Below are 22,916 nucleotides of genomic sequence, written 5' to 3'. Positions count from 1 at the left end.
GTGGTTTGGAAGATCTGAGAACTGCTTCATTTGTTATTCCTAGAACTAGTTCCTGATACAGTAACTTTGAAAAATATACTTTTATGGACGTTTCTAATGTTGAAACCCCTTAATTTCCCTTTTATCTCTGCTTATCAGTGTCTACTTTTTCCAAGGGTTTTGAGTTCTCTCGTGAATCTGAATTACCTCCTTTGATGGTAGGATGTCACTGGGTATAGAATTTTGCAAAGGTACCTGAGAGTTAAGGTGAAATACTATAAACAGTTTCCTGTGCCAGATAAGATTCTTGGTTTTACAGGGGGCAGAAGTGAAATACTTTGTGCAGGGTTTTTTCTGTTGGTTTCTCTGCGAGGAACTGTATTGCAATGTCTGGTAGGATTTTTGCAGTGACTTAATTGTCACGTTAATCAGTACAAATCCTGTCGGAACAGGCCCTGAGGAAGACAATGAAAATGTATTATAGAATCTGTAGGTTTCAGTCTTCCCTCAAAGGTAACTGTAAGAATATAGAACATCTAATATCGTCTGATTAAATTGTACCTTCAAGGCAGCCCTGTACTAACTTCTTTTTAATCACTTACCACCTGGGAAAAATGTTTGAGTTTTATCTTAAGAATTTTATTAAAAATCTTTTGAGAGTTACCTGTTAGGTACACATTGGTCTTCCTCATGCTCCTGATGGATGAGGCTGAGAGATTTCATTGCCTGAATGTGACCATAGGTATCACTGTCTGAGTATCCATAATCAGCAATCGTAGTCTGTTCGCTAATATCTCAGAACCACTTTGTACAGCACATTGCTTGTGTACGTTTTCAAGTAAGTGAAGGGGAGATAATTCGGGTTTTTTCAGGGGCTTGGTAGTGCATCCTTTCTCGAAGCCAAGATATGGAAATTCAAAACAAATGAGTCATTGGTGCTCTAAAAAATTAAGAGGAACAACACTTTTGACAGTGTGCGCCCAGGAAAGCATTGACTTCTCTTGAAAGACTGAAGTTCTGCTTTGGGAAGAAACAGCTTTTCATTTAAAGAAAGTGATGGTGCTGACTGCGAGGGCTGTAGGATACTTCTCACAATGAGTTCTTACTTGTTCCCAGTTGTTCTTGACTAAATGCCTGGCAGGTCTTTGATGTGGTATGGGGAGGGCGGGGGGGGAAGTAGTTGTTGTAATTGCCTTTCCAGTGGCTCTTGTCATCCATCACTGCTCAGACAGTTACTAATATGTAATAGAACAGAAGGCACTATTTTTACTGCCTATCTCATTATTTCCTTTATCTATGGGATGGATCTCTTGTGTTCCTTGGGAAATCTGAACTGGGATGCCTGCAGGAAACAGTAATAGAAGGACAGAACTGGTGGCAGATCAATTCCTCTTGAGACTTTTCCCTCTGCTTTTATATGTCTTAAAGGACTGGGATACCCCTTTTTCTTCTTAGTATCCTAACTTTGCTAGTGTCCAGGGCTGTTTATTCCAGCAACTCTTTATTCTGTGGGTTTTTTTATTTTCCTGCTTTCTTGGTTTTCTGTGCTTTACAACCATAAACACTAGATAGCCATGTCTGTTGCTGTGGACAAATATTTGAACTCATTAGGTAGAAGTACTTTTATAAGCAGACAAAATAAATTGGTCACCTGGACTCTGAACAAATGCTTTCATATTGATAACTCTGTTTTCTGTTACTCTGGAATTTCTGATTTGTAGCCAGTATCCAGCATTGATTTTGAAGTAATGGATCAGACAATTTATTAGGCTTTTCATAAGTAATAATGTAGGGAAGCAACATTGATTATCATTTTAAGATATGCGTTCCCCTTTTCTCCCTGAGGGACCTGTGCTTCTGAAATAGGCAATCAATTAAAAGGTTACAGCCAGAAAAAGCAGATCTGAGGTTTTGCTAGCTTTCAGTGTTTTTTGATGCATTACTGAGCTCCACTTGGTTCGTCTACATTACATTATGTATAATTCAAGCATTTATGTTACCTGCCTGGTTTTAAAAAAAATAAACAAATCTGGGATAAAACTGATTATCTCTAATTATTCTTTGCAGCCTTCCTTTGTGGCAGGATTGCCACGAGCTGTGGAGTAAGAAACGCAGAAGACAGAAGCAGATGGGCATGACCGATGACTCAACAGCAGCTAAAGTCCCTAGGAAGGACCTGTCTCTAGGCATGGATGAGAGCAGAACCAACACCCCACAAGGCATGCAAACTTCTTCCCAACTCAAAACTCAGGGCAACTCTAGTGTAGCACTTGGTCAGTAATATTTTCGGTTCTTATAATAACCTTCTACTTGGATTGCACCTCTAGAAATTTTAGATGTTATTTTCAAAGTACTGACGTCTCCTGGATTCTTGAGGGAGGAACAGTATTGTAAGTTAAATCTTTGTTACAAAAGATTTATATTTTTGGTTACTAGGTGCTTTTTTAAGTTTTACTTAATTTTTCAGTCTGATCAGAGCAACTACTTTGCTCTGTATTTTGAGGGGATTTTATCTCTTGCTCATCTGTAATTTCTTCATAATGCCACGAGCCAGCTGCTGCCTTAAGTTCCTCACAGTCTTCATAGATTGGAGGAGCATTATTGGTATTGATAAACTGTTCAGAAGACAGACTTTGGAACAGTGATCATTTCAAATGAAACAGATTACCTCTGCATGTTATTATGTTAATCTTCAGCATTCCAAGTTGTTGGAGGTGAGCCAACTTGTAGAAAAACCCAAAAACTAAACACCAAACCCACCTCCCCCCAAAACCTGGTATAACAAGAAATAGCTACCTCTATAGATTGCATAGCCATTAATTCTGAAACTTAACCAAAGTATCTTGCTTAGAGACCAATTTTATGGGTGTAATATGAAGAGTAAAGTAATGATTTCCTATGTGGGCACCATTTGAGGTACTCAGCAGTTCAGTGATAGTTCCCTCATTATATTTAGAAATATGCAGAGTAGCAATACCAAATGTATACCTGATAAGTTTAATTTAGACAATTTTTACTTGTACAAAGTGACCATAAATCTGAAGGCTCTGATAGAAGAGTTTAGCTGAAGAAAAACAGTAAGTGCCTTCAGAGGACCTGGAAATTCTTTAGTACTAATGGTCTTGAATCAACTCTTCACTTAACAGTAGAGCAGAGGTCCAAATACGCTGTGCAAAGATGCATGGAAATAGTTCTTTGACTATATTTTATTGCAATTTATTGCCTCTTGCTCCTGTTCACCCTGTTCCTTGCTGTAAGCAAGCTGTGAGCTTCTGCCACTGTGTATGTTTAGGCTAAAGTTTTGGCTGCATTTTTGAGCATGACTTTCTGTAGCCCTTACATTTTTTGCCCTGCAAATGAAAACTATAGAGGTTTGGAGTCCAAAAGATAGTAGTTATTTTCTTTCTGCTTTTATAACGGATAGCCTGATGAAAGAATACTGTTTAGTCATTAATACTACCCATGCAAAATAAACTAAAGAAATGGAGAAGGAATCATTCAGACCTTAATTGCTGTTTACCCTTATGTATACAGAAAAATATATCTAGCTAGAAAAGAAGACAGTTTAGTTTTCAGTGGAGCTTAAATGGTTCAGCCCAGAGCTGTTTTCTACATTAAGCAAAACACTTCTGGAAGCCACAAGGCACCTTAGATATCATTGCTAAGGCACACTAAAGAACTCCATATGCAAATGCATGCTTTAAACAAAACTTGGATTTGTTTCTGAGCGCCCCAAAGAAAGAGCTTAAAAAACCTTGGATCAGCTGCTAGTGTTCAGATCCATGAATGGGACTTGCAACTTAACAGGAGCTATATCGAACTCAGTAATTCTGTTTTAGTAGATACTAACCGATTTTCCAGCGTATAGTTCATTTTTGCAATGGACTTGAAACTAACCAAAAAGTATAGAATAGGTAGATTAGTTTTCCTACTTGACATTTTTCTGCTGAATTTTCGCTGGGAGTCTTGAGTTGAGTGTTGAGCTTACCATCCTCAGATGTTAAAAAATCAGCTGTTAAGCATGACATCTGCCAGCAGTACAAGGCATTAGAAATGAAGGGGATTTTTTTTTCCCTCTGCTGCCAGATAAAAGAATTATTTTATTTTTATATTTATATTAACATATAAAATTGTAGAAGTTTCTGGATCCTACCTGAGTAGTTTCCAAGTGCTTGTATCCTGGTGCACATCCAGAAATAGGGTAGTGTGTTGTGGGTTTTGCAGCACTTTCCAGCTGTGCTACTCTTTTTAAGTATTTGCATTGCAAGACTGTTTTTGTGAGACTATTTTTTCAGGCATGACTTTGAATCTGCTATGAATTATTATATTGGTAAATTAGCAGAATGGCAGGGATAGGAGAGGTTAGTGTGCTCATGTTGATTTGGGTTAAAAAAATTCAGGGCTTTGCTAGCACAGTCACATTCTCATTTTTTAATTTTAAACTACTTTCTTCCCCCAGTCATCTACTCATAAGGCATGTTGAAATCCATGCTGCTTCCTTTCTTTCAAAATAAACTATCGCAGTGGATGTTTGAAACTAAAACTAATTTGATGTTCTGACTTCCTTATTCATATTCCCCTGTATCATCATGAGCTCTTCTTTGTGGCAAACTCCATTCATTCAAGATATTGTATAATCATCGCAAACCTGTATTTTCTTGCTACTCAATGATTGGCCTCTTGTCCTTCAAACTCAGCACTTGCTTTTGCATTTATACCACAAGCTTCCGCATCATCTAGAGCCTGGTCACTTGAGCAGGTGTTAGAGTCCAGATGCTGAATTAGAATGGGCCAGAATATGACTGGAAATGAGTTTTGCAGGTGGCCACTTTTTAACAGAGGGATGTGATATGTCAAAGATAGGAACTTCTGTGGGAACTGGAAGTTTTACAGCTGTCTAAAGCTGGAGGCCTTAAGCCCCAGCTTAGTTATGTTGTGGAAAATAGAGCTCTAGCTTGATGTTTCTCATCTGTCCAAGTGCGTGTGTGCATCCCTTCAAAGTAACTTCCTTTATATTGGGTCTTACTGTTCCCTTTCCTATAGATGAACCCCAAGCATTCTGTTTCTGTCTCATCCGAATCCATGCTTTGCCAGTTGTCAGCCGTGCTAGATTAGCCTTACTTTTGAGTTTCTGAAATATGCCAGTTCTAAATAATACTTAAAACCACCTTTTTTGTCTTTAGCAAAAACAAGCACTGGACAGCAATTAAACCAGAATGAAGTGGCAATCCTGCTAAACCTGCTACAGTCTAAAACAAGTGTTAGTTTGGCACAGTTTGCCCAAGTGTTGAATATTAAGGTAAATCCAGAGACTCAGCAGCAACTAAATAAAATAAATCTTCCTGCTGGAATTTTGTCAGCAGGTGAGAAACAGTCAGAACAGCAGCAGCAGCCGCCGCCACCTCCACCACCACCACCAGAACAGGAACCTCTAAAACAGCCGACTGTCACGCAGCCTCCTGTACCACCTGCTCAGCTGAGTCAGCCTAAAGTTGAGACTGATGCTGCCCAGGCAGCTGTGCAGAGTGCATTTGCTGTTCTGTTGTCTCAGTTAATAAAGGCTCAGCAAACAAAACAAAAAGATTTTGTGTTGGAGGAGAAAGAAAATGGATCAGGAAATGAAATGTCATTACAACTCAGGCAGCCTCCAGAGCCCAGCACTCCTGTGTCTGTCAGCCGGGACGACGTGGAATCTCCAGCACCCGGCTACCCACATCTGATCAAGTCGTTATATACGTCTGCAGGTATTGAAGATCTTTCTTGCTAACCAGCAGCTACTTTGAGCGGTGGAGACTTAGTAGTTTGGGGATAAGAGTTAACACATTAATCTTATGAGTCTCTCTGAGTACGAGACAGATGGTTAAATTGATTTTGTCACATCTTGAGTCTGCATTGTAGAATGTGTCCTACTGTAACAGAGGCCATGCGCGCAGAGCAAAAGATGGTTCCCACTCATAAGAGCTACACAAGTGCTGGTACTATTTCTGATTAAACTGTTACACTGATCATTATTCTTGGGGCTGGTTTTTTTCTTAGGGATGTGTATGGTGAAGACAATCATCTGTAGTGAATTCATAGATGGAGTTTGCCTGTCTTGACTGTGTCTAGGTAACACCAGTTTGTAGGGGAGGGTATTTTATTTTTGTTTTTAATGCTGGCTACAGCAATTTCTTAGTGTCAGATTCTCTATGTGGCTACCCATAACTGTTACTAACAAACACAGTTAAACGTTTCCACTGGGGTATGATAGTGGTTTCCTTAGCCTCCTCAAAGTTCAGACCTCTGTCATATCTTTTTTTGATTGCTCTTTTTGTTTTATTAGATGGTGGCCTACGAATTGCTCTGCGGTGTTTTCAGGTGTTGAAAGAAATAGCCTGAAGCAGTTTGGGGCTGTTTGAGGGTATTTTGGGTGGTGGGTGGTTTTTTTTGCTCACTTCACTTTTTTAACCTTAAGTTTTGCTATTCCTTCGTAGGGTAGCCTTTTATCCCTCTGGACTTTTATTCCTGTTTGCAAGTCTGTTCTGATCCCTCTTCGAATTTTCTAGAGATTTTGTGTTGCTTGAGTTTTGTTTTGAGTTTGTTTGGGTTTTTTTTTCAAGGAACTTGTACTGTTTTTCTTACTTACTTGCCTGGTAATTTACTTTCAGGAGAAATCTGCATTGTCCTCTTGAGGCAACTGACCTGTTACTTTATCCAGAGGAATCTGTCCAACTACCAATAAATTTAACTAATAAGTTAACACGAATTGAAGTAACAAACCTCTGTATCATTCCAGGAAAGAGTCCTTTCCTTTCTGGTATTTTTGTTGCATGTTTTATTCCATAGCTTTTCTTTTTTTTCATCTGCTTAGGTCAAGAAGATTTGGTTAGGCAGTCTGAGATGAGGCTTCTAAATCGAACACCTGAACAAGAACCCCCTCGGATCTTGCCTCCAGACCAGCGTCCTCCAGAGCCACCAGAACCTCCGCCTCTCACTGATGAAGACCTTGATTATCGGACAGAGAACCAGCATTTGCCTATAACTAACTCTTCAGGAACAGATCCTCATGCAGGAGTGAAAGCAGCTCTTCTGCAGCTGCTTGCTCAGCATCAAGCTCAGGCAACAACAGAGGAGCCAGTACAAACGAGCGTGGATTATCAGCCTAGAGACTCCTACGTAACAGGCCCTGACTACAAGGATAACTTTAGATCATCTTCCTTCTCATCTGCCCATTACGGCAGTAGCGATGGAATAGGAAGCGGATCATCAGGAGCATTAGAAAGGAGGAGCTTCCTTGGAAACTCAGATATTCAGTCTTTGGATAACTACAGTACTTCTTCATCTCACTCTGGTGGTGCCCCTCCTCCATCGGCCTTTTCGGAATCCTTTCCCAGCTCAGTTACTGGTTATGGAGACATTTACCTCAACACTGGCCCCATGCTATTTAGTGGAGATAAAGACCACAGGTTTGAATACAGCCACGGCCCAATCCCGGTTCTGGGGAGCAGCAGTGATGCTTCCACAGGGCCAGAGAGTACGCACTCTTTACCCACAAAGATGCACAACTATAGCTATGGGAGTAACTTACAGGAAAATCCCAGTGGCATCAGCCACCTGCATGGACAGACTTGGTCTTCTCCTGCCCAAGGACCGGGCTATTCCCAAGGATACAGGGGACACATTAGCACATCTGGACTGAGAGGGCGAGGCAGAGGATTACCATATTGAGTATCTGTTTTTCCTCAGGCACATCGTTTTTATCTGGAAAAACTTTTTCTGTTTTCCTAGCTGCAGTTTAAAGCAGCACTTCAACAGACTTGAATAATGTTAATTCAACAGCTTTATTTTTATGTGGAAAAGGGTCTTGCATACAGTAGGAAAAATTAAAAATGCTTAAAATCCATGCTGTCTGAAAACTAGATTAATTGATTGTACATGTTCACAAACTAGTCTGAATTTTATTTTGTATTTTGGCAGTTTTAAGTGGATGCTAAATTTAGGGACATCAGCTTTTTATGGCACTCTTTCAGATCTTCTGAACTATGCACATTTGTGCTTTTTTGTAAGTTTGGACCAACTTTTATGTACAAAAAAAGATTTTACAACAATCAAAGCAGGGCACTGATTTATTTGGTATTTTTCTTTTTACTGAACTACCTTTAGTCAAAGGTCACTGTCAGTCTTTGCACTGCTCTCAGTGTTATTGTGGAAGGTGTACTTCGTGCTCATTTCAGATAATAAAACACATACCTTTCTCTTGATGCAAAATTTTATAAATATTTGGTCAATGTTATTTTTTTTTTCTTTCAAGGGAAAAAAAAAAGAATGGATGTTCTGATAAAATGTTCTCTCCGTCTCCCAGGCTTGTTTATATAAAAACTGTGTTACTTGAATGGTAAGTGCCTTAACATGTAAGCTTAAGGTCTGCAAAAATTGGGAAGTACTTTATAGATCGTTATGAAAATAACACCTAAACCTAGGTAGTTAACAGGAAAATTCAGATAATAATAGTGACTCATATAGGTCATAACCTTGTGCTGTTTACTTCAGGTGGGCCAGTTATTTAGAAATCTAATCTCATCTTGACAAAATTGTAATTTCCAAATTGAACTTCATGAGAAACAATGAAAGTGAGGAAGAATGAAGAGTGCAGTTTTTCCTCGGCTCCCGCTTGGAGTTGTTGTAGGTGTTTCAGTTCTTCTGCCAAATAAACTATACCTTATATGTCCTTACCAAGTGATGAAATAAGTTTTTTTTCCTCTTAAATATCAACAGCAAATAATCACTTTACTTTGTGTGAAAAGCCGATGCTGAATTCTCTTTACCACAACTACTGCATTATAGGAAGTAACCAAAGGAAAAATGGCCAGTATTTAAAGCAACGGCAAAATATTTGATGCTAGTTCTAATGCTCTGTAAATTTGTGATTGTGCCAATTCTTTATCTGCTATTCCACAGAACGTTTTAATATTGGAATTTAGTCTCTCTGAGCAACTGATAAAATGACTGTAGTTAAAACTCTTACCAAGAGCCATTCCTCATTAATTTCAGCTTCCAGCATGTTTAGTTGGGTTTTTTTTTCCTTTGGCAACAAGAGGTATCTCTCCTACAGAGACGAGATGTGGTTATATTCTGCATGTACGTAAAAGAATGTTTTAAAGCCCATATTGGAAACATCTTTCCAACTGATTATCCAGTTGACAAATCGGTACCTTGTGTAACTGAGTGTTTAATTATTACTTTTTAAAAAGTAAAATTTCTACTTACACTATTACAAATGTAGTCTTGTCAGTGACTTTTTGGATTTTCAGAATAGAAGCCAAAGTTTCTTGGTGTGTTTCTTTTGTTTTAGTTGATGATCCTGGTTCGATATAGCTAACTAATACATTGTAGACCATGGAGAAACTCATTTCGATAAACTGGGTAGCATTTGAGGATCTGGCAGATGAGAAATGGAGAGTGTCATGCTGCTCACGATGTCCGTGTAAGTCTGGCAGTTGCCTTCATTTAGACACGGTAGAAAAGCCTGCGATTGGAAAATAGTAGTGGCGTGGTCAGAAACAAACACTTATGACCTGAACAGCTTGTGCTTAAGAAAAAAACAAAAGCTTCATGTGTGAATGACAGCACATTGGATAGTTTTCCTTGAGTAAGGACACCCCTATAGCATTTTCCTCCTAGTAAAATGTTAAAGGCAAGAATCATTGGTGCCACTTAGGTGCTAACAGTGTCGGCTAAGGCTTTTTATTTACTATTACAAAGAACCAATCCCACAGCAATACACACTTGACTGTTTTTTTCAGAATCAGGCAAAGGACTTTCAGAGCTCTTAGGCAGTTATTTTCACTAAAGATGTGCAGTCTGATGTTACTCTGCACTTCAAATGTAGCTGCAGGTGCCAGTTTGCTAAAAAAGCAGGTAAGTTAAAATGAAACGTAGATCTCGGACGTCTTAATGATTTGACTTCCAATACAGAAATGCAAGGAAGACACCATGTCTCCTTTTGCTTCCCTCTTGGAAGTAAATTTTGAAGGCATTTACTTTGCCTCAATGCAGAGAAGTGAGTTCCCTCCATGTGTGTAAACAACAGTGCAGTTTCCTTGTGGACTAGCAGTACTTTTGAAATCGCATCATTCTGCCAACATGGATTTCAGTCTTCAGCCATGAAAAAAAAAACCCAGCAGGAATAATCCTGACTATGAAGAGAGAGAAGGAGATGCAGTAGACGGTTGACTTCCAGATGAATCAGAAACCGGACTCAAGGCACATTGTGGCAGATATGCACTGCACAATGAATTCTTTCCCCTAATTCAGTGTGAGAATTATTAGCCAGTGACTTTGAACACTTATATGCCTGGGATGACAGCATTGGTGTAGTTTGGGGGGAAAGTTGACACATTTCCATACGTGGTTGAAGAGATTGTCCTCTCTGCAACCCCTGGGGATCTCCTTTACTCTTTCACTGACAGCCTCTTCTCCTTAATGGGCAGAGGCTGTGGGTGGATAAGGAGCTCTGTTCTCCCTTTGCCCAAGGGGTGCGTAGCAGGAGGATTTCTACCTGCAGCTGCACTCCCCTAGCCTGAGAATTGTGTCTGGGCAGATTAGCAGCCAGGGAACTGGCTGGATCTAAGGACTGTAGGTCCACAGTAATTTTGTACTGGGCCTGTGTGGTATTTATCAAAATTTCTTTTGAATTAAATCACATGTCCAGGTGCTTGTGTCAGTTTGGAATTTTACCATTTTAAACAAATTTAACTCAGCAGAGCGAGTCTGTACTAGTTTGGCATTTTACATTATGTGGCTGTTGCATTTTTGATGCAGTAGACATGCTGGAAACCATACTATTTTTCTGTGGAGCTGTGGCTTTTGTTACTCCCTCTTTCCCCCCATTCCTTTGGGTTTACATTTTCTGTGCTGCAATTCCAAAGTGTGCTGCAGAGACCTGGATGCTACATCAAAAAGTAAGTGTTGTGTATTTGTATTTCTGAATAAACATAGCAAAATACTGTAATCATGGACTATCAAGTAGCAAGTTCTTCATTATTTATATTAAGTGGTCTTTAGCCATATGGGGAGGAAGAAAAGCAAGCATGACTGGACTTCTGTGACCGTGACTTAAAACACTTAGACTATTACAGTGCTTAAAATCTGCCAAAGGAAAAGGCTTTTATCATGGATCAGTTTTTATCTTGAGCAGAAGGAATAGTGTTGGGGAAGAAGTATAAAAATACATGTATCCTTAAATGTTAATATAATTTCTTGGAAAAATACTTTTTAAATGGCAAGCTTCTCCTATTTTTTTTTTTAATGTTTCCACATATCATGGTCTATGTCAAAGTGTCTCCGTACCGTGGTAGTGTAAAGTGCTTCCTAGAAGCAGAAGCAATAGATGCTGTGATGTAAGTTCTTACATTGGTTTGGAGTGCTCTTCTCCTTTTGCTTGGTGCGGGAGGCACCTTCAGTTTTGGTGAAGTTTTACAGTTGGATGAGTATTTTTAATAGACGATTGTGCAGTAAAAAATCAGAAGTAACATAGAATACCTCTTGTCTGCAGGCAAATTAGATCACAGAACATGAGTTCTGTTTCCACGAGAAAAAATACCAGATGCATTTCTTGCATTCTTCTTTTCTTTAATAAAGCACACAAGTGTGTTACGTTTCTCCAGTCCTTTCTGTTACACGGCTTTTTACATGGGAAAATTTTAGCTGTTTCCTTTCTTGATAGTTTTGGGATGTTTTATATATGCGGAAGTGTGTCATGAGATTAAGGAATCGCCAGAAACTTGATTTGAATTCTGTATTTAAAAATGACCTTGGGTTGACTTAAAATCGAACTAACTTTTGCTTATCAGGGTGAAGAATACTTTATTGCAGGAGTTACTTCAAGACAACCTAATTTAAAATAATCAAACTGTTATGCTACAGCTTGCTTACTCTTTGTTATTTTAAGCCATTTGTATATAAAATGTATTGTGCGGCCTGTAAATAAAATACCTGAAAAACTTAGTCTTTCATTGTGTTCCCTCTCTGGTTATCAAATGACATTTCGAAATAAAGTTGAGTTAAACAGACTTATTTCTGTTGGTAGCCAAATGAATATAATTTTCAGTGTGTTAAAATTCTCAAATTTATTAAAAAAGATACAATATTTACTGCGCCAGCACTTAGTCACAGGAAAACCGCAGCAACAGGCAGTATCAGTGCCAGGAGCTGAGGTGCAGTGTCGTGGAGCAGAACCAGGCAGGGTGCTGGGGCACAGCTAAGGGAGCTGGGCCCCTCCAGTGCCACTGCTCCCAGTGCCTTTGAACTTTGCAGGATGGTGCTTTAGGAGTAATTTAACTTTTTCTTACTGCTGTCCAAGCAGAGGTGCAATTTATCCCCACCACTGGCTCTTTAAAGTGTACAGTGTGTGTGTGTTAGATGCAATGGGAAGTCAAACTCAAAGAGCCTGGTATTTTTAGTGTCTGGCTACATCTGCACACTGCTGGTGAAGCAATGTCAATCGAGTGTGGCTTCAGCGACTGTGCTTTGAATGCCTGAGCCTTCTCTGCTCTTCATATCATAGAATGATAGAGTGGTTTGGGTTGGAAGGGACCTTAAAGATCATCCAGTTCCAACCCCCGTGCCATGGGCAGGGACACCTTCTACTGCGAGTTTGCTGCTGTATCTATGCTTACATCCAAACATACGCCCCTTGCCAAAGGCTTCAGTTCTCTTAAACTCCAGGTTAGTGCTGCTGCCAGTGCTTCAAGAACTTGTCATTGATAAAGTCAGTGGTGGAGGGGCAATAGGAAGGTGCTCGGGCCAGCACCAGTTAAGTTGGTGTCCTTCGACACGGAACTGGCAAAATGTGTAGCTGTAGCCCAAAGCGTTTGCACTTTGGAGACAATACTTGGGTGGCAGCTGCAATGAAAGCCTGGATTTGTCTTCCCATGACCAGTTCAGGCTGTATTATGTAGAATGTTGACTTGCACATAGCAGATTGGACAGATGCATGAAACAATTCCTAATTGTTTGCTCAGTTTTTCTTATGAAGGCTGCTATTTCAGCTAGTGACATGAAGTTGGCTCTGGTTTATGATGAGGTACAAACCTGTAACGGTTTGAGAACAGTGCTGCATCCCATTCATTCATCTGTTAGAGCCATACTGCCACCAAGCTGTGCAGAAACAAAACGTACCAGTAATAATTCCAATGGGGTCTGCATGTGAATTGGCATCCTCGGCTGTAAATACATTAGCATCAAGTGAAAGAGGGGATGCAATTACAGCAGAACAGCCTGTATCGACACAGAGCAAAGAATGCATCTGTGAAATTGGTGGCAGGAGAGGAAGCAAAACATTTTGCGTCAGAGCCATAACTTATTGCCTGTTAGATTTGGAAGAACCTTGCAGTTTTGCAGAAACTTGTGTTAAATTAGCTGAACTAGGATTAGGTTGCTTCTATTTTTAAGCAGTGCCTATAAGCTCTGACCGGCTATCCGGATGAAGGGGATTACAACCACCGAACTCCCCCGTTACGTGGAAGAAAATGCAAGTCAGAGCTCTTGGCAGTGGCCACAAACAAGGAAAGAGAGACCTTCATTTGACAAATGAGAGGAACTGTTTCTTTTCCCAGTCAACTGTGTGCACTTCCACGGAGCTTGAGGGGTTTGCTTTTAAAGCCGCTTGCTCATTATGGCTGCTTATTTGGGGCTTTTTATTGCCCATGGAGAAAATTTGCCGTCAGTGTGATTTAACTCAGAAGGAACTTTTGAGTCCGAGCCTACAGTGATGTTTTTCTTCAGGTATTGCAGCCCTTGCTAATAGGCAATAGTTGGATCGCTTTTCACAGCACAGCTTCGATTCCGCTTCAAAAATTCCCCTGTGGGTACTTTGGCCGTACTATTGATATCACAAATTGCCACAACGTGATGAATGCGTCTTTAATAGGACTTCTTGCAAAGAGGTTTTGTGAAGAGGTTTTTTTTTTTCAATATTAGAAAAATACAGTGTAGCAGAGCCATAGCTGGGTAGAAAAGAGAGTACTTGAGAGTGAGCATTACTGAAACCAGCCTGGGAGCTTCTGGTACTTGCAAGCAGATCTGACCGCTGTGTGCTGCCCTTGGGGGAGCCCAGGGGGATTAACTGGTTTCTGCAGTCAGCATTTGACTTGTACAGGTGAGAAAAGAGCCTCACCTGTCTGGCTGAACTCGGCTTTCCTGGGCAATGCGCTCACTGGCAGAATCCACTTTTATTTCTAGCTGGGGAATATAAATTGTGTTTAACAGTGGAAAGCTCAGTGTGTCTTTCTGGTAAAATGTAAGGGCAGTGCCTTCCTCCCATGCTTACGAAGCCAAAGATTCCCCATGCATTTGCCCGAAGGTGGCCAGCATTGTTTACCAGCATTTTTTCCACACATTTTCCACTGTGACACACTTCAGCCTCTACACAGACAAAGCACCACGTCTGGGACTTCATCCAACAACAACCTCTCTCATTTTTTAAATAAATCTTGTATTTCAGTGTGAGAAAATCAATAGATGAGAATTTGAAACGAAGTGGAAATGGGATTCACGTGGGCTACAAAGTGGCTTCACATTTCCATCAGCAGCGCTGCTTCTACCTGGCTACAGGAGAGGGCAAGCTGAGGGTACAGGAATCCTCCATGGTCCCTGCTGTCCCCAGTACCTCCCTCTTTCCAGGCGCTGCCGCCGTGGGCTGTGACCCATTATGGAATGCGCACATTACAGGGCACAGAAATGCTAAGTCTCTGTAGCAGGTTTTTTTGGGGTATGAACACCCACCGATGAAATGACAAAACCCAAGCACAGCGCAGCGGTTTCATTCATCTCTGTGTTTTATCCTGCAGCTGCTCTCAGCGGCTCAAGGCTGTGGGGGCTGACCCCTCCATGCCCGCCATGACCCTTCTTTTCACATTATGTTGGAGGGGAGGGGGTTTAGAAGAATGATGTTGATTTTCACATGGGAATCTGGGAGAAGAAGGCTTGTCTGAGGTTGTGCAGGATGCCTACAGTGAAGTCAGGAGCAGAACATGGGTGTCTCTTGTTTGTTCTGCCTGGGTTACAGCAGTGAGCGCAAAGATGAGCACACAGGTGGTCCAGGGGTTGTACTGCCACACCAGTTGTCTTTAAATGTCTTTAAATTGCAAGCTCCGGTAAACCAGAGGTCCTCTGCTCTGAGAAACTGGAGGAAGTTCCAAAGTGCTTTTCCAATGACCTTGCTATTCTTGCAGAAAGTTTAGATTACAGTAGTGTAAAAGCCCCAAATATTGCTGTCTAGCACCTTTAATGACAACATTGCTCATGTTACCTTTTGTTATGTCACTTTCTTTTATTCTTTATGGAAAAAGTGGGGTTTGGATGCTCCAGCATTTGCTGTTGCCCATTTTCCATCACCAGGCCAGTGGATGTTGATGGTTTCCAAAATAGAAGGCAGAGCACCAACGCTTAGGTTAGATGTAATTGTTCCTTGTTCTATCCTGGACGAGTTGCTTAGCCTCTTTGTGCCTCATTGCTTGTCCATAAATTATGACTAAATAGTTGTACTCTGTCCCTCAGGACTGACATCAGAATAAAAGCATTGCCTGATTTTCTCAAAGGTGCTAGTAAGCACTAAAGGACCATTGGAAAAATGCTGAACTTCTTCCTTCACTTAAGGACTTTCTGACCTACAGTCCTGCAAAGCTGTATATGATGGAGAACTCGACTTCGGCTGTGCAGCTGGCCTCATGGCAAAAAATATGTGGGTGTTACATGAGAGGGTCATTCCCCCTGCCTTCCTGCACTAGAGTTTCAAATGAAAACACATCCTTATACTAGAAAATGAAGGATGCTGTGTGCAGTGCACAAAACCAGCAGCTGAAGTCACCCCTGTGCAGCCCTGAAACCTTCCCTCACTCTCAAATACTCCTGGAAACTCATGTCACCTCTGGGCTGGAGTCCTTGCCCTCAATATAAGGAATACAGTGGGCTGCCTGGTAGCCCAGGCACCTTCCTGCCTGCTATCCAGCTATTGCAGAACAAAGATTAATTGTGACCATTTTTTTTCCTTTTTTTTTGGTGAAAATTGTTCATTGCAGGGGTAAAAATAGACCAAGAACTACAGATGACACAGGAAATGAACGGAAATCTATTAATGATGTATATGAGAAGTGGGGTAGTAAATAATAGTTAAAAACTTATCTGCAGATGGTCAGGTGATTCCACATCAGGAATGTATTACTGTAAACCAGGCAGACTTTATTAGAAGCTCTGCACTTTTTTCTCCCCACATTCTATCTTATTATGGATTGCAGATCCTGCTCTGAGACTTCCAAGCAAGCACAATTATGCAAGACAGTGAAAGAAGACATGCAGGCACTAGTAGTAATTTTTATTTGCAAACTGTACTTGCAATGACAATATTGCCTCTTGGGAACAATGACAAAAAAAACCCAAAACCAAAACCCAGATCCCACAGAATTTTGCAGACCTGTTCTATGAGAAATTCAAATTGATTTCAGCTTCTAGCATCAGATAAACCGGAGACGGCTGCCGTTTTCAACTGATCTCCTGGGAGGCTCCAGTTTGGGGTTGGGTTTTTCTGTGTTTTGGTTTGGCTCGGTTTTGGTTTTTTCTTTTTTTCTTTTTAAGTACAACATTAAGTCTTAACTGTAAGAATGTAAACTCTTCACTGACATCCAGGGAAACCTTCTGCATGCTTTATCTAAGCGCCTGTCATTTGTTGCCACCTCGCAGCCTCTTGGCTCTTCCTTTTCATTTCTCATACCTCAATTGGTTTCTGCACCATGGAACTTTTCTATTCTAACCATATTTTTATTATGTCCTTCAATACGGGAAGCAGTAAGTCAAACATAACTCTGCATTTGAAATCCAGTGCTCTCTGGGTTTATTTAAAATGCAGATAGTTACAGTGTGATGAAAACAAGGTGCTCTTGACTTTACGGAAAAGATAAATGTGAAACGCATGAAGGATACACTAATGTGAAGTCTGTGACAGGAAATTAGTTTTAACTATAAGTCCCTATTATTTTAGTATGCTTGGAGTATGGGCACATAGGTGTGCAATTTATATGAAATCATAATTACATACAATGCATTTAAATGTGGATTTGTATGCATTAAATTCATATGGAAAAAATTAAAAGGAGCCATACCTTGTAACAGCAGGTAGTTCATAAAATAAATGATTCTTTTCAATGACTTTTTTTGAGGCAACATTTGTTTAAAAGCATCTGTTATTCTCTTTGAAGTGACGAATGGAAAAAATGTTTGAGAAAATGTCAACATTTTAAAGAAAACATAATTTTCACCAAAATCTTTTGGTGAAACTGGCATGACTACCTAAACAATCTCTTTTATTGAATATGTATTTCCATCAAATTCTAAAACCAGATGATGACTTGAGAGACAGTCCCAATGTGAGACATTCCCCCTGTCTTGGTTAAAATATGTTTCTGTCTAAATATTTCAAGTGTATGACATATTTGTGGTACCAAGGGCAGAGCAGGAGTAACCAGCATCCAGTAGAATTAAACAGAGTCACTGCAGTCTAACAAAACAAGAACGCTGGTAGCTTAAATATGAGGTAAGGTCATCATTTGCCTCTGTAGAAGTGGGAAGAAAAATGTAATGAGAATGAGAGGGATCAGTTATATTGCCTAAGTGAAAACTTCTAAAACTTTCCTGACAACAGGAGAGGCTGCAGATAACACGAAAAGGTCAGGATTACACACACAGAAGAGAAAGAACATCAACTGCAGATGCTTCACTGTCACTCCATTTGAAGGGCTCTATTTCTAGTTGTTTTAAGCGCAATCAAGATTCAAAACAACTTCTGCTGTAGGAAAAAGGGATAACTGAGCAACATAACACACAACGCTGAGACAACAGTTTGACAAAGCAAAATGAACACAAAGAACATAGAAGCATGCGCTTTTCTGTGCAGAGACTGGCTCAACCTCTTCCAATAGGTTAGCAATTGGTTCCATGACATTTGACAAGTTGTGTGACTCCACTGGAGGATTCCACAGGACAAGAGAGATAACACATGCCATAGCCTTATGAAATTCATAAGCATATAAACAAACCCAACAAATTGGATTAGATCTCTTCTTGGTAGTTCATTTGTACAGTGGGTGCACTAAACTCTGCTGGAAAAGTTGGCAGCTCCTACTGTTCCTCAGAACAGTTCTAAAACTGCTCGTAAGTGGGAATGAAAAAGCTCAAGTTGGCATTAAATGCTCTTTAGTTAGTCAGAAGAAGCAAGAAAACAGGTTTATAGTGCTTGTTTTAAACCCTGTGTTCTGCAAAACACCATCAACATCCTACAATATATTGCATATTGTTGGAACATTAAATTCAGTGCTTCAACAGATTGAACATGACTAGAGGTGCATTAATATTTTTAGGTCTGATTTTTCTGTAGCTTTGTAAAAATAAGATCCATTAAGCACTCATAATTATTATGATAACAGTTTTATGCTCTAGAAAGAGATTGTGCCACTTACAGCTTCTGTCAAAAAAAAAAGTCAAACCAACCAAAAATCTTGAAGAACAGAAACCTCAACTCTGAAAGTGAAATTATGAATTATTTTTCTGGTTTGAAGGACAGAACATTTATTACTAGGTACTTTAGAGCAGTGTCATGTGTAGCTTTCTCATTCATTAATCTGAAAAGCTGAACCACATTTGCCTCCACAAGATGAGTGAGCAGATGCTTTGCCAGATCAGGCATCTTTCCATTATGAAAAAACTGGTCATAAAATATGTGCCTCATTAAATTACTGGCTAGCGGAGCTGAAGACTAGTTTACTCTGTGATAATTGCTTGAGAATCCTCCACTGGAAAGGGCTACACTTTTGATTACAGCATAAACCACTTCCATATGCACTGAAATTCAATAATACAAGTATCCTCTATTTCTTAGGAGTCTGTGACCTCCATTGCTATAGTGCTGTGCATGAGAACTTCAGACTGTTACCTTAGTTTGAAATTGCTCCTGCTGTCATTGCGGATTTTAGGTCAGAAAAAGGATGGAATCCAAACCCCTGTTAGCTTCAGCAGGGATTTCCACTTAATTCTCCAGTGACAGAATTTGCTTTTGAATACAATTTTAACACACACCCCCCTTTTTTTTTTTTTTATAAAACTACCTTCAATTTAAAAAAAAAATTGTACAATTTGGCATACTCATTTTGTCCAGGGCAGACTTGAAATGCAACTCTCCTTAAGAGCTGTGAACCTCACAGATGTGTGGATTACTAAAGAAATTATGGAGATTCTCAATTGTTCCAAGTCCTTGTGTCCTAACAATGAAAGAAGTGGATTTCTTTTGTTAAAAGCAATGCTTCTGAGTCTGTTTGTATTATTTAGAGCAAAGCTGAAAAATGCTCAGGAAAATAAAAGTTATTTGGCAGATATATCAGAATCCGGACCATCTAATGAATAGCTGTGGCACAGAGAGAGATGCTTACAAAATTAAACAGCTAATATTTATTGTTGGTATGTGTTGGAAAGCACAGCTGCCTTTCTGCTGGCATCCCTCCTCCCAGGAAGGTGATGAATTTGAAACTTGCTTTGAAATCTTTATTGATTAATCAGCTTTAAGGAATGGAGTGGGGGAGATGCAAAACACTGGGTCCTCTTCTGTCTTTTAGTTGTACTGAGGCTTAACCAAGACACTTTCTCTTGCTATTCTTTAATTCTCCTATTTGTGAAATGATGGAATAATAGTGTCAGCCTCTCTAAGGGCTGATGTGATGCTTAACTAAATGTAATTAATGCATTGGTTTAACTTTATGTTAAAAGCAACATCCATATTTGTAAGGTAAATTTCTGTTTAAAGGAATATAGGGATTAAAGCTATTTCTAAAAATGTGCATTATTGTTCTCCTGTTTGCTCAGATCTTTCACACTGGCCTGTCTGGAGCAGCAGGGAGGCAAGATAATCAGAGATGAGGCCCGATTCCTAAATCTGATAAAAAGGAGTCATTTGCACTGAATAGACACACAGGAGATGGAGAGTTGTAATTTCTACCAAAATACCACACTTTTTTTGAAATTAGTGTGTTTTTTTTTCCTCCAGGTAGTAACTTCAGCTGAAAGGTCCTCATGCTATAAACGTTTGTTGTGCTTCACATTTCCCATACATGCTTAGCTGATTTCAGTTTAGAAAACTTGGACTTACTTGGTAATTTTTTATGAGAGAGATAAATTGGTTTTGGTACTATGATCTAAAATCATTGGCTTCAAAGAAGAATTATACAAACACAGTCAACAGGTCCATGAAAGAATATTAACAAAGAGTAGACAGACATCTGTGCCCCGGGATGCCTGGGAATGTGAAGGGCCAGCAGAAAGTGGCCTGGGAGATGCTCTCTCTCAACAGCATTTGCTTCTGTCCCCAGAGGCGGGTAGATGAGCACTGGACTAGATGACGACAGGTTCTAACTGTCCAAAAAATGACTACATAAAAAGTCTTCTCCTCTCATTGATCAGCCTTATTATAACTATCTAAGAAAACTTACACTGGATGAAGAGAGAGAACACCTTTTACTATCCAGGAGGGGCGCTGCTATCTTGCCAGCTAGTTGCTCAGAATGCTAACACAGGCACCAAGATTGCATGGGAAATAGATGAAGTCTTGTAAGAAAATCTGCTATCAAATCAGCTACGAGAGGCATTTAAAAGCAGCATCTACCTCTGGAGAGACGAGTGCCTGGCTAGATGGTAACTGGCCTGATCCCACTGGGCGATACTTTGTATTCTTACAAATTTAAAAGAAGGACAAAGCAACAGCAAGCAGATTTCTGCCTTTATGTGAGGCCAGAATAGTCCTGGCCTGCCTTGCTTGGGAGAGGAGAGGGAAATATCAAGAAAAACTGGTGAATTAATTTAAATCTTTCTGCTTGTGGGACAACAAATGCAAATGCAAAGACATCAAAGATGTGGTAGCTAATGATTAAAACCTAGGAATGTTTGTGTGTGGAGTGTTACAGTGATTGTATTTGGGGTAGTCAAGGAATTTTTCATTTAGGTGCTATTTTAACCATTGCACTAAGAGATGAGGGAATGGAGAGGATCATGGAGCATGCACCTTAATATTTTAATGCAGTGAAATGCAAGATCGCACATAAGAAACCAACGAAATCAGGCATATTTATAAGACACTAAATGCTGGAATGAGATGCCAGTGAAAAGAACTGCTTCGACATTCCTTGCAGCACATTCCTTTCAGTACCTGAAGGTGGCCTACAAGAAGGCTGGGGAGAGACTTTTTGCAGGAGCTTGTGGTGATAGGACTAGGGGAATGGGTATAAACTGGAAAGGGGCAGATTTAGACGTAAGGAGGATCTTCTTCATGATGAGGATGGTAAGGCGCTGGCACAGGTTGACCAGGGCAGCTGTGGCTGCCCCATCCCTGGAGGTGTTCAAGGCCAGGCTGGATGGAGCTTCGGGCAGCCTCGTCTGGTGGGATGTCCTTGCCTATGGCAGGGGGATAGAAAAGGATGATCTTTAAGGTCCCTTCCAACTCAAACTATGATGTGATTCTATGATTCTAGACTCCTGCCTGTGTTCCGTGCTGCTGCTTCGTGATACTGTACACAAGTGAAAAAGGCTCATGCTGAACTTCAAGGGAAACGCTGTGCTTTGGAAGGTGGAGACCTTGTCACTGGAGTATCCTTGCTGGGAGGTACCGGAGTAGGAAGACTGCTGTTCTGATGGTACGCCCCAGATCCTTACGTAACTCCAGGAATTGGATTATTTGGTTTGGGATGCTTACATAGCAACACACTACTTGTGGTAAAGGAATATACTTTGATTAGATATGTTTCTGCTCTTTTTCTCTGATATATCAATACAGTTACCCTCTTTCCCTTCTACCCACTGGAAAAATTACAATTGTAAATGGAGAACAGCTACTCTGCACATCTTTTGGCTGTTTAAAAGATTCTGAAGTAGAATTTAGCAGTGAAGTAACTGGGATTTGTCTGAAATTGAACTATCTTTTTGTTAAGGGACAGTAAATGATGAAAAATACACTGAATAGGAAAGGTCTCTGCACATAGACTTTTTATATTTTGCTGCTGATATAACTCACTTCTCTCTGAAACGCACATCTGCTTTCTTGTCATTCATGGATTTAAAAACACTAATGTTCTGTGGCTGCTGAGAGTACCCGATTTTATGCTTTTATGAGGAACTTTTCCTCCTTCCAACTTGGTTTACTACCAACAACGATATGCTGAGTGGAAATAGGAGTATTTAAGAGATGGTTGTGTTGGGAAGCTACCAAGAAGAACTGGGGTCAACATGACAGTACCTTCCCACATCCTTTTCCTACACATTTTTTCTGTTGTCTTCTCAAGCGTAACTGTGCATCTTTGCAATGTTCAGCACAGATTTGAGCACCACTTATCTGCGTGTTCAGAAAACTTTTTCTTAATCTAGAAACAGCTGGCCACTAGAGCAGAGGCATGTCTGCCTTGCACATCTGACAACCAAGTCCAACCTACACAGGATGTTAGATGAGTCTGGAGGATGCCTGTGCATTTTACTTGTTGACATACTTCCATCACCTCCAGCAATATCATAGAATCACTAGGTTGGAAAGGACCCACCGCATCATCGAGTCCAATCATTCCCATCAATCACTAACCCATGCCCCTCAGCACCTCATCCAGCCATCTTTAAAACACCTCCAGGGAAGGTGACTCAACCACCTCCCTGGGCAGCCTGTTCCAGTGCCCAAACAGGTCCTTTAGTGTACTGGGTATGTTAGGTGGTAGAGGAGCACTGATTCTACCAAGCCCTCCAGCAGACAATTACTGGTAGTAAAGCCCTGAAGGGTGGATCAAGCCTATTCCAATGGAAGAGGCAGGAAAGGCAGGCTTATTTCCATGGAAAATCTAAGCAGAAAAGTGTTAACTTATAACTGGTGTACAGACAACTCTGAG

The 22,916-nt window shown here is 40.3% G+C and overlaps 1 protein-coding gene across 5 annotated transcripts in view; it reads left to right on the top strand.

Annotated features, from left to right (window-relative positions):
* The window catches only part of CDK13 (cyclin dependent kinase 13), a 47,661-nt gene extending 38,161 nt beyond the window's left edge, over positions 1–9,500 (top strand). Inside the window, exons 12-14 of one of the 5 annotated variants that reach the window (XM_069859789.1) lie at positions 2,047–2,198; positions 5,343–5,723; positions 6,830–9,500. In XM_069859789.1, coding sequence (XP_069715890.1) covers positions 2,047–2,198; positions 5,343–5,723; positions 6,830–7,686 — 1,390 coding nt within the window. In that variant the 3' untranslated portion in view covers positions 7,687–9,500. Of the gene's footprint in view, positions 1–2,046; positions 2,253–5,162; positions 5,724–6,829 lie in introns of all 5 variants that reach the window. The other 4 variants (XM_069859786.1, XM_069859788.1, XM_069859787.1 and 1 more) reach the window with 4 other exon arrangements.
* The last annotated feature ends 13,416 nt before the right edge of the window (positions 9,501–22,916 follow it).

This window comes from Phaenicophaeus curvirostris, chromosome 6 (genome assembly GCF_032191515.1).
Source record: "Phaenicophaeus curvirostris isolate KB17595 chromosome 6, BPBGC_Pcur_1.0, whole genome shotgun sequence".
NCBI classification, from domain to species: Eukaryota; Metazoa; Chordata; class Aves; order Cuculiformes; family Cuculidae; genus Phaenicophaeus; species Phaenicophaeus curvirostris.
This window is presented reverse-complemented; position numbering and strand designations above follow the sequence as displayed.